At 39.8% G+C, this 17395-nt stretch overlaps 1 protein-coding gene across 2 annotated transcripts in view; it reads left to right on the top strand.

Annotated features, from left to right (window-relative positions):
• LOC122563163 (calcium/calmodulin-dependent protein kinase type 1B-like) overlaps positions 1 to 17395 on the top strand; it is a 47359-nt gene that overhangs the window by 18173 nt on the left and 11791 nt on the right. For both annotated transcript variants that reach the window (XM_043716646.2, XM_043716645.2), the window contains exons 8-11: positions 1330 to 1442; positions 8764 to 8842; positions 9496 to 9583; positions 12097 to 12524. In XM_043716646.2, the coding sequence (XP_043572581.1) occupies positions 1330 to 1442; positions 8764 to 8842; positions 9496 to 9583; positions 12097 to 12524 (708 nt within the window). The remainder of the gene's footprint in view (positions 1 to 1329; positions 1443 to 8763; positions 8843 to 9495; positions 9584 to 12096; positions 12525 to 17395) is intronic.

Raw genomic sequence — 17395 nt, 5'->3', positions numbered from 1 at the left:
CTGTTGACAATTCTTAGATTTCTGTGACTCACCCCTCAATCCTCTAAACTCCAGCAAATATTATTCTAATTGGTTCAACTTCATACATCAGTCTTATCATTCTGGGAATCAGTTGGTAAATCTTTGCTGCACTCTCTCTATAGCAATAACATCCATCCTCAGATGAGGAGACCAAAACTGCACACGGTATTCAAGGTGAGATCTCACCAAGGCCCTGTATAATTGTAACAGGGTAAGCTGTTCCTGTGTTAAAATCCTCTTGTTATGAAAACCAAAATACCATTTGCCTTCTTGATCACCTGCTGTAGCTGTATGCTCACCATCAGCAACTGGTGTACAAGGACACTCAGGTCTCATTGCACATTCCCCTCTTTCAATTTATAGCTATTGGGATAGTAATCTGCCTTCCTGTTTTTGCTACCAAAGTGGATAACCTCTCATTTATCCACATTAAACTGCATCTGCCAAGTATTTGCCCACTTACTCAACTTATCAAAATTATCTGAAGTATCTCTGAATCATTCTGACAGTTTGCCCTCCCACCCATCTTTGTTTCATCTGCAAATTTGGAGATATTACATTTAGTTCCCTCTTCAAAATCATTAATATATATTATGAGTAGCTGAGATCCCAGCTCTGATTCCCTGTGGTAACCTTAAGTCACTGCCTACCATTTGGAAAACAAGACTTGTTTATTCCATCTCCTTGTTTTCTGTCTGCCAACCAGTTTTCTTTCTATCTCAAAACACAACCTCTCCAATCATATTGACTTTAATTTTTCATGCTCATCCCTTATGTGGGACTTTATCAAAAGCCTTCTGAAACTTAGATGCATTGTTTCTCTAATTACCCAAAACTAACAGGTTGCTTATAAAGAGGAAATGTATATTATGCACATCCAATTGTGATGAAGAATTGGTTGTAAGATGGGTACAATTTGACATTGGGCACCAGTTCAGTAAATGTGTATATAAAACTAAAACTTAAATTGGGGTTTAGTGTTAGGGTGGTAGGAAGGGTCATTTTAAATAAATACATCCAACCAGAATCTGCTACAGTTGAAATTGGCACAAAGAAAAATAGGGCACAGTCCCAATTGGGACTTGGGAGAATTTCATTATCTTGTGATCCTGCATTTCACAGCCAATACTCCAAGGCATCATCTGCTGGTGCTGGTGGTAAAAGACTATAATTCCTCCCTTGAAGTTTGAACATTAAATTGCGTCTTTCCCAAAATGGCAGACAAATTACCAAATTATATGTAACTAGCAAACTGCAAGCAACAAACCAAAAGGATTGAGACGAACAATTTTGCTTCAATTTTAATAGGTTATGTGGCTACCCTCCTTTCTATGAAGAGACTGAGACTAAACTGTTCGCTCGGATTTCAAATGCTGACTATGAATTTGACTCTCCATTCTGGGATGATATTTCTGAGCAAGGTGTGTGAGCAGTTGCAAATGAAGTCTGTAAATATTGTAACGCATTGAATGACTCCCATTTGCGAATCCATTAATGAAGAATATTCTGAATGCAGCTGTAAAAATAAGTTTGCAAATTATGTAGTATATTAAGGAATATTCCATATGTACCATAGTTTCAGGATTGAGATCTTGATTCCAAGTAAATCGTTAACATGCATTTTTATATTGTTGGACATTACAATGTCTGACATATTACATGGAAAATTTTGTCCTGTATTCATGAAGTTTCATTCTGGTATTGTCAAGGTGCTTTGATAGTGCCAATTGGGACTTGGGAGAATTTCATTATCTTGTGATCCTGCATTTCACAGCCAATACTCCAAGGGACTCTGGATGCTTAACCTATGAGCATATTCAAGACTGTGATGAATGTGCTTTGGATATTGAGAATCAAGCGATATGGGGAAGGTGCAGCTGGGTGGAAATTCAGTCACAGCTTGATGGTGGAGCGGATTGTAGGGACTCTCTGGTGTATTCCTGCTTGTATTTCTAATGCTCTTATGATAATTAACTGACCTTCATATTAACCAACTGCCTTGAGCAATGTGATATTTCAAGCATGCAAGTGGCAGATTGGCTAGTTGGCATGTAAAAAGTCCTGGCAATATGATATGGAATCATGATACCTCTAGCAATAGGGCATTCCATCTCTAAAGCAGTGTGTTTAAAGGGTAACAGGAGGCAGTTGGGCAAAAGCTGCATAAAACTGGTCCTCAGGTCATCAATCTCAAAATGACCTTATATATTTCTTAATGTTACCTCTGGGAGCACAAGTGTTTCATTCAGAGAACTGCTGCTTTGAAACAATATCAAGATGCTTATGACATTTCTGTGGATCCTGTGAGTGATGTTGTGAGTTCTTCAGTATACATGTATACTATAAGATCAAGTATCTGGAGAGCGTAAAAACCTAACCAAAATGTTTCTGATTTCAAAATAGCTCAGAAATTTGATCACCTTGTTTAGATAGCATTGCAGCACAAAGGCATTGTGATCATTGAAAGAATGCCCAATTGAGAACTCCTCCAGAAAACAATCTAGAAGCAATCAGTGATTTAATGAAAGCCTCCTCTTTTACCTGTTATTCTTGTTTTTAAAACCCTTGAAAAAATTACACCATGCTAAATTAAGTAAATCTGATTAAGATTGAGATTAGGGTTCTGAAGAAGGACATTCTTGCTTTTGAAGGAGTCCAATGAACGTTCACCAGACTGATTCCTGGGATGGTAGGATTGACGTATGAAGAAAGACTGGAATGACTGGGCTTATACTCACTGGAATTGAGAAGAGTGAGGGGGGATCTAATAGAAACATATAAAATCCTGCTGGAACTGGACAGACTAGATGTGGGAAGAATATTCCCGATGTTTGGGAAGTCCAGAACTAGGAGTCTGAGCCTAAGAATAATGGGTAGGCCATTCAGGACTGAGATGAAGAAGAATTTCTTCACTCAGAGAGTTGTGGGCTTGTGGAACTCTCTACCATGGAAAGGTGTTCATTCGATAGATTCAAAAGGGAGGTAGACGTAGCCCTTGCAGCTAAAGGGATCAAAGGGTATGAAAAGAAAGTAGGAATAGGATACTGAGATTACACAATCAGCCATGATCATATTGAATGGTGGTGCAGGCTTGAAGGGCCGAATGGCCTACTCCTGCACCTTTTTTCTATGTTTTTATGTGAGTTTTCAACACCTTTCCAAGTTCATAATTACTGCTAGACACACTGATTGTCTGTGAAAAGCAAATTCCACATTTGTGCAATGTCAATATTGTCTAGCACATTTAAAAAATTGAACCATTTTAAATAATTATTTTCAAAGATTGTTTATGATATTTTCACTTTTTAATCTAATTGTAATCATTTAATTTGCAACATTTCAATATCTGTCAGTCCTCTTGACTTGGTGTCAAATTAGAACTGTCATTAGGAATGAGGAAATCTATGCCTCAGACTTCACTTTACATTTAGAGTCACAGAGTCATAGAGATGTACAGCACGGAAACAAACCCTTTGATCCAACTCGTCCATTCCAACTAGATATCTTAACCTAACCTAGTCCCATTTGCCAGCACTTGGCCAATATCCCTCTAAACCCTTCCTATTCATATACCTATCCAGATGCCTTTTAAATGTTGTAATTGTAGCAGCTTCCACCACTTCCTCTAATAGCTCATTCCATACACACACCACCCACTGTGTGAAAATGTTGCCCCTTAGGACTCTTTTATATCCCAACCCTGGAAAAAGACCTTGTCTACTTGTCCTATCCATGCCCCTCATAATTTTATAAACCTCTATAAGGTCAGCCCTCAGCCTCCGATGCTCCAGGGAAAACAGTCCCCACCTATTCAGCCTCACCTTATAGCTCAAATCTTCCAAATCTGGCAGCATCCTGTATATCTTTTCTGAACACTTTCAAGTTTCACAAGTTTCCTTCCTATAGGAGAGAAACCAGAATTGCATGCAATATTCCAAACGTGGCCTAACCAATGTCCTATGCAGCCGCAACATGACCTCCAAACTCCATACTCAAAGCTCTGTCAAATAAAGGAAAGCATACCAAAAGCTTTCTTTGCTAACCTATCTACCTGAGACTCCACTTTCAAGGAGCTATGAACCTGCACTCCAAGGTCTCTTTGTTCAGCAATACTCCCCAGGACCTTACCATTAAGTGTATAAGTCCTGCCCTGATTTGTCTTTCCAAAATGCAGCCCCTCACATCTATCTCAATTAAACTCCATCTATGACTCTTCAGCCCATTGGCTCATCTAATCAAGATCCCATTGTACTCTGAGGTAACCCTCTTCACTGTCCACTACACCTCCAATTTTGGTGTCATCTCCAAACTTACTTACTATACCTCTTATGCTCACATCCAAATCATTTATTTAAGTGACAGAAAGCTGGGTCCCAGCACTGATCTTTGTGGCACTTCACTGGTCACAGGTCTCCAGTTTAAAAAGCAACCCTCCACTACCACCCTCTGTCTTCTACCTTTGGACAAGTTTTGTATCCAAATGGCTAGTTCTCCCTGTATTCCATGAGATCTAACCTTGCTAACCAAAGAATTTGTCGAATGCCTTACTGAAGTCCACATAGACCACGTCCACCATTCTGCCCTCATCAATCCTCTTTGTTACTTTTTCAAAAACTCAATTAAGTTTGTGAGACATTATTTCACACACACAAAGGCATGCTGACTATTCCTAATCAGTCCTTGCCTTTCCAAATACATGTAAACCTGTCCCTCACAATTCTCTCCAACAACTTGCCAACCACCAATGTCAGGGTCACTGTTCTATAGTTCCCTAGCTTTTCCTTACCACCTTTCTGAAATACTGGCATCACGTTCACCATCCTTCAGTCTTCCAGCACCTCACCTGTGACTATCGATGATACAAAATCTCAGCAAGGGGCCCAACTATCACTTTCCTAGCTTCCCTCAGAGTTCCAAGGTCCATCTGATCAGGTCCTGGGGATTTATCTACTTTTATGCATTATCCAGCATCTCCTCCTCTGTAATATGGACATGTTTCAAGATTGTCACCATCTATTTCCCCACATTCTATATCGTTCATGTATTTCTCCACAGTAAACATTGATGCAAAATACTTGCTTGGTATTTCCTCCCTCTCCTGTGGTTCCACACATAGGCAGTCATGAGGGGCTCTATTCTATCCCTAGTTTGTCCTTAATTTGTTTATAAAATCTCTTTGGATTCTCCTTAACCCTATTTGCCAAAGCTATCTCATGTCCCCTTTTTGCCCTCCTGATTTCCCTCTTAAGTATACTCCTACTGCCTTTATACTCTTCTAAGGATTCGCTCGATCTCAGGTGTCCAAACCAAACATGCGCTTCCTTTTTCTTAACAAAAACCTCAAATTCTCTAGTCATTCAGCACTCCCTACACTTACCAGCCTTTCCTTTCACCCTAACAGGAATAAATTGTCTCTGGACTCTCGTTCTCATTTTTGAAGACTTCCCATTTTCCAGCCATCCCTTTACCTGTGAACATTTGCCCCCAGTAAGCTTTTGAAGGTTCTTGCCTAATACCATCAAAATTGGTCTTCCTCCAAATTAGAACTTCAACTTTTATCTCCAGTCTATCCTTTTGCATTACTATTTTAAAACTAATAGATTTATGGTTACTGGCCCCAAAGTGCTCCCCCACTGACACCTCAGTCACCTGCCTTATTTCCAAAGAGTAGGTCAAGTTTTGCGCATACTGAAGCAGAAAGTTTTCTTGTACACACTTGACAAATTCCTCTGCATTTAAGCTCTTAACACTATGGCAGTCCCAGTCTATGTTTGGAAAGTTAAAATTCCCTACCATAACCACCTATTATTCTTACAGATAACTGAAATTACCTCACAAATTTATTTCTCAATTTTATGCAGACTATTGGGGGGGGGTCTATAATACAATCCCAATAAGGTGATCATGCCTTTCTTTTCTCGGCAGAAGTGGATACTGCAGATGCTAGAGATTAGAGTCAAAACTAGAGTGGTGCTGGAAAAGCACAGCAGGTCAGGCAGCATTCGAGGAGCAGGAAAATTGACGTTTTGGGCAAAAGCCCTTTATCAGACTAACTTTCTTATTTCTCTGTTCCATCCAAATAGCTTCCCTGGATGTATTCCCAGGAATATATCATTCCTAAGTATAGCAGTAATGCTATCCCTTATCAAAAATGCCACCCCTGTCCCCCGCCTCCTCTCTTGCCTCCCTTTCTGTCCTTCCTGTGTCATTGGTATTCTGGAACATTAAGCTGCCACTCCTGTCCATCCCTGAGCCACATTTCTGTAATTGTTATGATATTCCAGTCCCATGTTCCTACTCATGCCCTGGGCTCATCTGCCTTACCTGGTAGGCTTCTTGCATTGAAATAAATGCAGTTTAATTTATCAGTCTACCTTGTTCTCTCATTTGTTCCTCCCTGCCCTGACTGTTTGACTTGCTCCTTTTCCCAACTGTACCAGTCTCAGATTGATCTCTTTCCTCACTATTTCACTGGGTCCCACCTCCCCACCTTACTAGTTCAAAGCCTCCTGAGCAGCTCTATCAAATCTCCCTGTCAGTATTTTAGTCTCCTTCTAATTCAGGTGCAGTCTGTCCTTCTTGTACAGGTCACTTCTACTCCAAAGGTGATTCCATTGATCCAAAAATGTGAACCCTTCTCCCTTGCACCAGCTCCTCAGCCACATATTCATCTGCTCTATCCTTCTTTCCTACCCTCACTAGCTCATTGCAATTGGAGTAATCCAGATATTACTATCCTCAAGGACCTTCTTTTTAAATTCTTGCCTAACTTCTTATATTCTTCCTTCAGAATCTCATCCTTTCCATTCCTATGCCGTTAGTTCTAATGTGTACAATGACCTCCTGCTGGTCCCTCTCCCCTTTGAGAACATTCTGCACCCTCTTTGAGACATTCTTGATCCTGGCACCAGGGAAGCAAAATACCATTCTGATTTTTTGCTGCTGGCCGCAAAAATGTCCGTCTATGCCTCTGACTAGAGAGTCCCCTATCACAATCGATCACTTGGAACCTGAAATACCCCTGATTACATTCGAGCCAATCACGATACCAGAAACTTGGCTTTTCATGCTACATTCCCCTGAGAATCCATCATCCTCTACATTTGCCAGGGCAGCATATTCGTTTGAGATGGGGATAGCCACAGGAAACTTCTGCAATACCTGCCTACCCCTCCTAACTTTCCTGGAGTTAACCCATCTACCTGACTGTATCTTCGGCTTTTCTCCCTTCCTATAACTGACAGCTATCACACCCCCTAGCTCTTGTAAATTCCTAATTGCCTCTAACTGCTGCTCCAACCGATCCATGCGATCTGATAGGAACCAAAGACACTTCCCGCAGACATAACCATCAGTAACATGGAAACTCTCACATCCAACAGGAACAGCACATCACTCTGTTAAAGGCCATCTTTGCTCATTCCCAATAGCACTGCCTTATTGCTCTTAAAAAAAAGTGGTCCAGGCTAACTTAGTACTTATGGTTTATATATTTGAAATTTAATCAAGAGACAAATCTCAATAAAATATATAGTCAAGAAAGAACCCATTCTACTCACTACTGTAGACACAGCAAGGTTACATGTAAAAAACTATGCACTTACTCTCCCACACAGGTTCTTCGAAGGTCAGCTGTGAATTTCGCTGTTTGTTAATTTTTCGTAGGCACACCACTTTGCCCAGAGATGCATGAATTCAAATAGCAAAGGCAGTAACTGTGCAGATTCATTTTTGTATCAGTTAACAGTGTAGGTTTCTTTCTGTCTCTCCCTCACTGACCATGCAGTCGCTGCCTTTTGTCTGTCTTCCTCTTTTTAAAAGTGCCATTGTTTTGATCTTTTTTTTTACCCAAAGTTCCAAAATAATGCAACAGTAACTGCTGCTCCTGGAAGTCGAAGAAATCACCTCCAACACCTAAAATATCTCAAAAAAGGAGCAACTCTTACAGCCACAACTTCTTCCTGTCCTCCTTCTTGGATTACCCAGAATCCTAGATGCTTTCAGAGTTGAGTGCCATTGACCACACAATCCAGCTTGCACACAATTGGAAAAGTACTTGCAAACTGAAATACTTGCAAAGAGTAAGCACTCTTCTTCAGTGGAAAAGGCTGCTGAGTTCCATATAGTTTCCAAACGACTGCATAGAATTGCTCAGTTAGTTGCTATTTTCTGAGCAATAAATGAACTGAAATGCATTGACAAATATCCACACAAACTAAAAGGGGATTAAATTAAAGGATCTGAAAATTTGGAAATTTGGATATATTTGTTTTCTGCTATAAATATGAAACACTTGTTTTCCCAGTAGAATGAAAAGAAACTGTCACCTACTGAAAAGAAAATTATATGTGAAACTGGGCATTATTTTAACCATTAGCCATTTTGTTCTAGAATTATGTCAATGTGACTTATACTGCTGTTGTGCTTTTGTTAAATGAGTAATGTGTAGCAGCTTGTCAAGGAAGACTCATAGGAATTTCCTTTCTCTACTTCCATACCCATTGATGTCCATTGTAATAAAAGTCAAGCTGCTTTTGATTAAATTTATGAAGTGAATTAATTTCCTCAAGAATTGAACTGGTTTTTAAAGTGGCTTTCTCAATGCCTCTACATTGAACTTAAAAGAATTGCTGTCAATACAGTTTATTTTTACACTGAAATGTTTTACAATATGTAAAATGATACTTTCTTATTGCCAACTGACGTTTCATTCTATTTCTTTTCTTCATTTCAAAATTTCAGCAAAATCTTTTGTCAGGCACTTGCTGGAAAAGGACCCAAAAAAGCGCTTCACTTGTGAACAGGCTTTACGACACCCCTGGTAAACTAAACATGACAGCTTTGAGTCTGTGCAAATTGTTTTCCTCTCACCAAATTGAGAAAAGGAACCGTGTTAAAAAAAAATTACATTAATATCACACATTGTAATTGTTGAGGATTAATGCACATTTTCATTTGTTGAATGCTGTAGGTGAGTTAGGGGCTTTCCCACTCATGGAAGAATCACATTGCAGAGTATTTATTGATAATAATAAGAATTCAATCTGTGTTAGCGGTGTAGTGGTTCATTTATTGATTCTCAGTAGAACCACAAAGCTTGCACCAATTACATTTCTGTGGAGTTCCTGGATGTCCACAAAGGTTTGTATTTGTTAGAATTCCTTGACCATCAAGAAAGGATGCAACTGTGAAATACAATGGGTCAGTCAAACTTAATAATATTATCCAAAGGATGGTGAATAGCAATTAATGGAAACCCGATCCCACATTTGATGTGAATAATTAGTGTAATTGCCGACAACAAATTAATAATGACTATTGTTAATAAGTACATTAATGAAATATCTCTAGTGATAGAAAGTAGTAGAAATGTTCACTATGAAGAGGAGTGAATATTCTTGTGCGTAATGGTATTTTGCAGTTCTACAATCTCACAGATCTATGTAGTCACTGACCTTCTCTTTCTCTTAACAGGATCACAGAGAACATTGCCCCACTCCATGATATCTATCTTTCTGTCAGTGTTCAGATCACAAAGAACTTTGCAAGGAGTAATTGGAAGGTGAATCCTGCTGAGATAAACTTTAAAACTCTTGTAAAACCTATAAAGTGCAGTGGCCTTACTTACCTTTATTAAACAAAACTATGACATGTCATTGAGTCATAGAGTCATACAGCATAGAAACAGACCCTTTGGCCTACAAGTCTATGCTGACATATAAACACCAAACTACACTAATCCCATTTACCTGCACTTGGTCCATAGTCTACAATGCCTTGGCATTTAAATACTGATTGAGATGCTTCATAATTGTTGGAGAGTATCTGCTTTGATCACTCTTTCCAGCACCATGTTCCTTATTTCTCCCACTCTCTGGGTGAAAATCTTCTTTTCTCATATTTTCTCTAAATCACTTTCTCACCTTAAACTTATACGCCCTCTGGTCTTAGACACATCTGCCAATTGGAATAAAATTTCAAGATCTTCTCTGTCTATACCTCTCATTGTTTTGTATCCCTCAATCAGATCCCCTGTCAACCACCTCTGCTCACAGGAAACAAACCCAATGTATTGTCTACGTCTTCATAACTGAAAATTTTCATCACATACAACATCCCAGTGAATTTCCTGTGCAGTGCAATCACATCCTTCCAAACATGTGGTGACCAGAATTGCATACAGTATTCTATCTTGTAACGTAAATAATGGTTTATCAATATATAACAAAATTGTCTTGCTCCTATATTCTTTGCCCTGACTAATGAAGGCAAGCATCCTCATATGCCTTCTTCATCACCCTGTCTACCTACATTGATGACTTCAAGGAATTATCGGCTTCTAAACTAAGGTCCTTTTGTTCCTCAGTAGTCCTGAGGGACTTCTGATTATTGTATATGTCCTTCCTCTATTGGACCTCCCAAAATGCATCAACTCACACTTATTAAGAATAAATATCATCTTTGGCTTAGCTGTGTCCAATTTACTAGTTGATCAATATCAGACCATAGCTTGAGACATCCTCCTCACCATCAATGCCATCAACTTTTGTATCATCTGCAAACTCACTAATTATACCTTCTACATTTACATCCAAGTTGTTAATGTACATAACGAATACCAAAGGTCCCACCACCAATCCCTATGGTACACCAGTGGTCACAGGCTTCCAATCACAAAACAAAATCCCTCTACTATTATTCTTTGCTTTCTACTTGTCAGCCAAATTTGGATACAGTTTGCCAATTTGCCTTGGAGTCCATAGGCTCCGATCTTTTAGACCAGCCTTCCATGTCGGAGCTTGTAAAAGGCCTTATTGAAGTCCATCATTGCCCTCATCAATATATTAAGTTACTTTTGCAAAGAATTCAATTACATTTGTTAGGACCATTTGGTAACAAATCTGTCTTGACTATCCCTGATCAATTGCTGCCTTTCTAATTACTGATTAATCCCATCGCTCAGAACTTTTTCCAGTAATTTCCCATCACAGACGTAAACTAATCGTTCTGTAATTACCTAACCTAACCCTACTGCCGCTCTTGAACAAAGGAAACACATTAGCTCTCCTTCAGTTATCTGGCACTTCGGCTGTAGCCAGTGAAGTATTAAATATCTCTGCCAGGGCCACAGCAATCTCCTCCCTCACCTCCCGCAGCAATGTCATCAGTGTCATCTCATCAGGTCTTGGGGATTTGTGTACCTTTGTGCCTAATACCTCCGCCTTGTAAATCTTAACAAACTCTAGAACCTCACTTTCCCAACTGAAATCCCCAACTACAATGTCTTTCTCCTGCATAAATAGCAATGAAACTTATTCATTAAAGACCTCACCCACATCCTCAGGCTCCACGTACAGGTTGCCCCTTTGGTCTCTAATAGGCTCCACTCTTTCCCTGATGATCCTTTTACTCTTAACATACTTACAAAAAGCCAAAAATCACTTGCTATTTATGAAAAGAAACTTTTATGGGATATCATAATGTGTGGTATAAATTAATGCTTTTGAAAGGAATTATTTTTGTTCAAGGTTCCCTCATTACAGTGCTAATCTCAGTCAGAAAAAATTACAGATGAAGATTACCTGCTGATTTGATCACACATTTCCCGTCTTTCATTCAAGAAAAAAAATGTTCATTTTGGTAGAATTAATGCATTGAATTGTCTAAAGTTAAAAAATCACACAACACCAGGTGGTAGCCACTTGACGAAGGAGCAACGCTCCGAAAGCTAGTGTGCTTCCAATTAAACCTGTTGGACTATAACCTGGTGTTGTGTGATTTTTAACTTTGTACACCCCAGTCCATCACCAGCATCTCCAAATCTTGAATTGTCTAGTTCTGGCACTGCTATGCCACTAGAGGACAGTAGAGTGCTTTGCTTTTCAAATATGCTGGTTCTGACTATGTTCTACTGAAAGATTAATGAATTTCCCTTTGTTACGCTGTATTTTATTGTCATTGTGCCATTAAGACCATTGTCTTACCAAGCTAATTAATTCTTTCTTAGGTGTACCTCATCCAGTCACAATTTCTGTATACTTGAGACTTAGTTATCTGACCTCTCTCTTTTCATAGCGAGCAATCAATGCTGTATTAGTTGTGAATTACATGAAGAAGATGCAATTATCGTCAAACCAACAATCACGGGGAAACAGTTGCAATTATGACCAGAGTGACTCCAAACTTTCTAAGAATCTATCGCAACAATATACGACAGACCTTTCAGCAAAGGGGTCAGTACCATTGGTGACTAGCAAAGTTGCCAAACAGAGCATTGCATCAGACTATGTTGAAAAGGAACATCCTCACCAAAGGACGAGTGAGAGTGCATTAATTTGTGCAATATTAGATGTGAAAAAAAGCAACAGACTAACTAAACAGGACATGGCTGCTAGTTACGCTGTAAATGGAAATGTGCACGCTGACACCGCTAAGAAAAGAAAGGAGATGGAGATTTCCACTGCTGCAACCAAAACTCTTCCATCAAGTAAAGCTCAGGACCAGTAAGTAATGCTTGTTCAAATTTATTATTCAAATTGAAATAAGACTTCTAAGAAGACTGAGTTGATTATTTGATAATATTTGTTTATTAATATGAACAGAGACAAATACATTAATAGTCAGTTGTTGTTGCATGTGTTTTGGTGATGCTTTGTGGAGTTCTTAACCTAAGGTATTGATATAGTTGGACATTTGGCTAATTTTTAAGGTAAGCTTTTATTTGCACATATTTCATTCTGTACGTAAGGTGTAAGCTGGTGCTTCTTCGCTAAAGTCTTCTCAACATCTGCCTGGCTTTTACAGTGGCCAGACAATCGTCACTCTAGCAGAGATGGGAATTGCAAGTTTTTGCAGAATCCAAAGGAATCACCCAAAATTGAAGATTTCTCTTAGAAACTTTCCCACATGTGGAACCCGCCAAATATCTCCATTTAATTTGAAGAATTCGGAGGGCTTTGATAAAATTAAGTAAATAGTTACTCAGGGAATATTAGACTATTAAAAACATAGATCTGAGTTATGATTCAACTGACTCCCCCCACCCGCCATGCTTACCTTATAGACTCCCACTTACACCTCCCCCAGACCCTGATAAAATGCCCCTCCTAGACCCAAGCCTTGCCACTTGTTCAGAATCTGACACATCTCTTTCACTTGGGTCACGACCCAATTCCTTTCCCCACCATTGGACCCAAAACTCCTTTTCCCAATATAGCCTGGACATACCCTTCCCTGTTCCAAACCAGACATACCCCTCCCCTCTCTGGATTTGATAACCTTCTCTTCTTCATCCATTCAAGACCTGTTCCCCACCATTTCCCACTCCAGAACTGCACCCCCTTTCCCAGTCTCTCGTCCTGTCACCCCATAATCGTTTGGAGTCAGAATAAATTTCCCCTGTTCTAGATCCTTTGCCCCACAATGGGGCATGGCTTGCCTTCCCCCATCATCTCTGCACCATGAGAGAATTGTCAGAATGCAAGTATAGCTTCACATACCTGCAGGAACTTAGATTGGAATCTCCTATTAGAAATATGGAACTTTCTTCTCTTATTCATACTCTGCTTTTGGCATACTATAAATGAATAATTTATTCATAAGACAAATAATGCCATCAATTCCTTCCAATATGTTGTTCTCTGAAATATCTCTGGTACGGATGTGATCCCAAAGGGTTAGGTAGTTTAAACAATAATATTCAAATGACATGATGAAAACATTCAGCGGAACACTGTTTAAGAAGGGTGGTAAGGACAAGCCAGGAAACTATAGACCAGTGAGCCTGACGTCGGTGGTGGGCAAGTTGTTGGAGGGAATCCTGAGGGACAGTATGTACGTGTATTTGGAAAGGCAAGGACTGATTAGGGTCAGTCAACATGACTTTGTGCATGGGAAATCATGCCTCACAAACTTGATTGAGTTTTTTGAAGAAGTAACAAAGAGGATTGATGAGGGCAGAGCGGTAGATGTGATCTATATGGACTTCAGTAAGGCATTCGCCAAGGTTCCCCATGGGAGACTGGTTAGCTAGATTAGATCCCGTGGAATGCAGGGAGAACTAGCCATTTGGATACAGAACTGGCTCAAAGGTAGAAGACAGATGATGGTGGTGGACGGTTGTTCTTCAGACTGGAGGCCTGTGACCAGTGGAGTGCCACAAGGATTGATGCTGGGTCCTCTACTTTTTGTCATTTATATAAATGATTTGGATGCGAGCATAAGAGGTATAGTTAGTAAGTTTGCAGATGACACCAAAATTGGAGGTGTAGTGGACAATGAAGAAGGTTACTTCAGATTACAACAGGATCTTGATCAAATTGTCCAATGGGCTGAGAAGTGGCTGGTGGAGTTTAATTCAGATAAATGCGAGGTGCTGCATTTTGGGAAAGCAAATCTTAGCAGGACTTATACACTTAATGGTCCTAGGAAGTGTTGCTGAACAAAGAGACGTTGGAGTACAAATTCACAGATCTTTAAAAATGGAGTCGCAGGTAGATAGGATAGTGAAGAAGACGTTTGGTATGCTTTCCTTTATTGGTCAGAGTATTGAGTACAGGAGTTGGGAGGTCATGCTGCGGCTGTACTGGACTTTGGTTAGGCCACTGTTGGAATATTGCATGCAATTCTGGTCTCCTTCCTATGGGAAAGATGTTGTGAAACTTGAAAGGGTTGAGAAAAGATTTACAAGGATGTTGTCTGGGTTGGAGGATTTGAACTATAAGGAGAGGCTTAACGGGCTGGGACTGTTTTCCCTGGAGCGTTGGAGGCTGAGGGGTGACCTTATAGAGGTTAACAAAATTATGAGGGGCATGGATAGGGTAAATAGGTAAAGTCTTTTCCCTGAGGTCAGGCAGTCCAGAACTAAAGGACATCGGTTTAGGGTGAGAGGTGAAAGATACAAAAGAGACCTAAGGGGCAACTTTTTCACGCAGAGGGTAGTACAAGTATGGAATGAGCTGCCAGAGGAAGTGGTGGAGGCTGGTACAATTGCAACATTTAAAAGGCATTTGGATGGGTAAATGAATAGGAAGGATTTGGAGGGATATGGGCCGGGTTCTGGCAGATGGGACTAGATTGGGTTGGGATATCTGGTCGGCATGGATGGATTGGACCGAAGGGTCTGTTTCCATGCTGTACTCTATGACTCTATTGCCAGGATCTTCTACTTACATCCAGTTCTGTACAGACAGTAATCTTTGCAAGTTTTGCTCAGCTTCAATCAATTAACACCATTGGGGTATTCTTCATATTCTATGTCTATGCTCAACAGAGCAAGGTTGACACAAATTAGATGGATTAAATGTATTAGATCAATTTGGTTTTGGGACAGGTACCATACCAGAACATTAGATAAATTTGGTAACTAGTGAATGAATACATTGTTTAAATATTGCTTCAACTTCTTTATTCAGAAGGGGGTGTGGGTCTTTCCTGGTGTAAACAAACCAATGAGTTTGTATCTGCTGTCAACATGGGGTGGCATACTGCTTTAAGTTTGCCAAAATCCTTAAATAGGTTTAAGAATTTAAACCTGAGTTTACTGTTTTCATCTCTTTGACTCATGCACTTTGTAAATTTCAGATCCACACCATTCTGTTTAAGAGTGTTTTTGGTTCTGGATTGTTGTGTTTCAAAGTTTTCGCTGTCTTTATATTTGATCTAGCCTTTGATCTTCGCTCTGATATCTCCGGGACCTTGTATTCTAAATGATAATGGCTCTGTTATAATGTGACCACCTTATCTGAGAGAAAAGAAAGGCTGCTTTTGTGTCCAGTTTAAAATTGGAGGGTGTCCTTCAACCTCAACATTAGCATGCTGGTATTTACCCCCTTATTTCTTAATTTCTTCAAGGAAAGACAATTTCTTCATTGCCTGATCCTCTGATGGCTTCATTGAAGGCATTTCTCCACTGCTTTGAGAGTACATTTTTTTTAAGTGACATACTGCTTTGAAATGAATGACTTTCCCAGAGGCAGCTTGGATGGGACCTTATTCCTAGGCTATAGGAAGCATGAGAGGAACTCTTCTAAAATCCTGACCCACTATTCTGTCTCTGATTAAGTTCTTCTTCTTAGTGTTCAGTGTTGTAAATATCCCCCAAATGGTAGCGATCATTGATGATGGAGTTGGTGTCTCTCCCAGACTTTGTTTCCCCTGTTAACATTTACTCAAATGAGAAAAATTTATGCTGAACCATAAAAATATGAATCAAAAGTTCCAGTTATATCCTCATGGGTGGCTATCTCTTTGTTTATCCCATGCCTTGCAAGCACAGCATTGGTAATGCCATCCACATTGTAAAACAATTTACTGAATGATCCTTCTTTGCTTAGGCCATTAATTGGGGAGTACTTTGATAGCATATGAAACATTTTCTCCAATCCTGTCATTGTTTGGCCTATCATGATACCTTGATGATTTTAAATGTGTCTTGAAGTGACAAGGTAAATTCCACACCTGCATGTTGCTCCAGTTTTATTTCCATACACCCACTCTGGTAGTCACTTGGGCTGTGCCTGCACTCTGAGGGTTTACTCACTTGGGTATTCGTCGAGAGATTCCAATGAGGTTTCAGTTGCTGCACCAGTTGGTTCACTATGAGCATAGCATCCAACACGAGAGAGATTCTGCCTGTGATTGGAGGACCACCTGCTCAGTGATTCTGTCTATGTAATTTAAGGGGTAACTCTTTGCTAATTGGTCACCACCATGATTGAATTTTCCCAGGCATTTTGATACAGTTTAGGGGCAATCCCACCCACCACTCTTCTGTTTGGAGCGCTACTTTCAGAATCTTCTCAACATGATGTCTGTAATCACATGGTCATCATATGGTCATGGCATCACCAATGACATAGCTTTTTATGTACATTTTCAGAAGTTAGCCCTTTATTCTACAAATGGGGTACAAGTCTGAGGTCTAGGCTGAATCCCCTACTTTGCTCATTTGCTGATTATAGATAATTTTCACGAAGCATTTCCTGGGCCCTGCTCAGTGGCCCTCCCCCAAACAGGCAACTATCTGGACTCAGAATTTCCTTCACGTTTTATGCACCACCTCCATAAAATGCCTGGCACAGAGCCATCCACCTACTCTCCTGTCTGCAGCAAGTAAATGACTCAATGTCAAAATATTTGAAAAGTAAAAGGTTTTTACAACCTGAATGATAAACATTAATTAGTCTTTAGTGCACCACGTTCCCTGTCTGTAGTCATGGAAAATATACTGTAATTTGGGATTGGATTGTAAATACTTATGCTGGTTGTGTTTATGGCAAGGTGGAACCACAAAATATGGTGAGTGTTCAGCTCTCCACCTTCCCACCCATCCTTGAACTGATCCTATAATACAGGATGTCAAAATCAGCAGCAA

This window comes from Chiloscyllium plagiosum, unplaced genomic scaffold, assembly GCF_037043375.1.
Source record: "Chiloscyllium plagiosum isolate Xiang-an unplaced genomic scaffold, Cpla_swu_hap1 HiC_scaffold_26, whole genome shotgun sequence".
Classification (NCBI taxonomy): Eukaryota; Metazoa; Chordata; class Chondrichthyes; order Orectolobiformes; family Hemiscylliidae; genus Chiloscyllium; species Chiloscyllium plagiosum.
The sequence above is the reverse complement of the archived record's forward strand: the minus strand, read 5'-3'. Positions and strand labels throughout refer to the sequence as shown.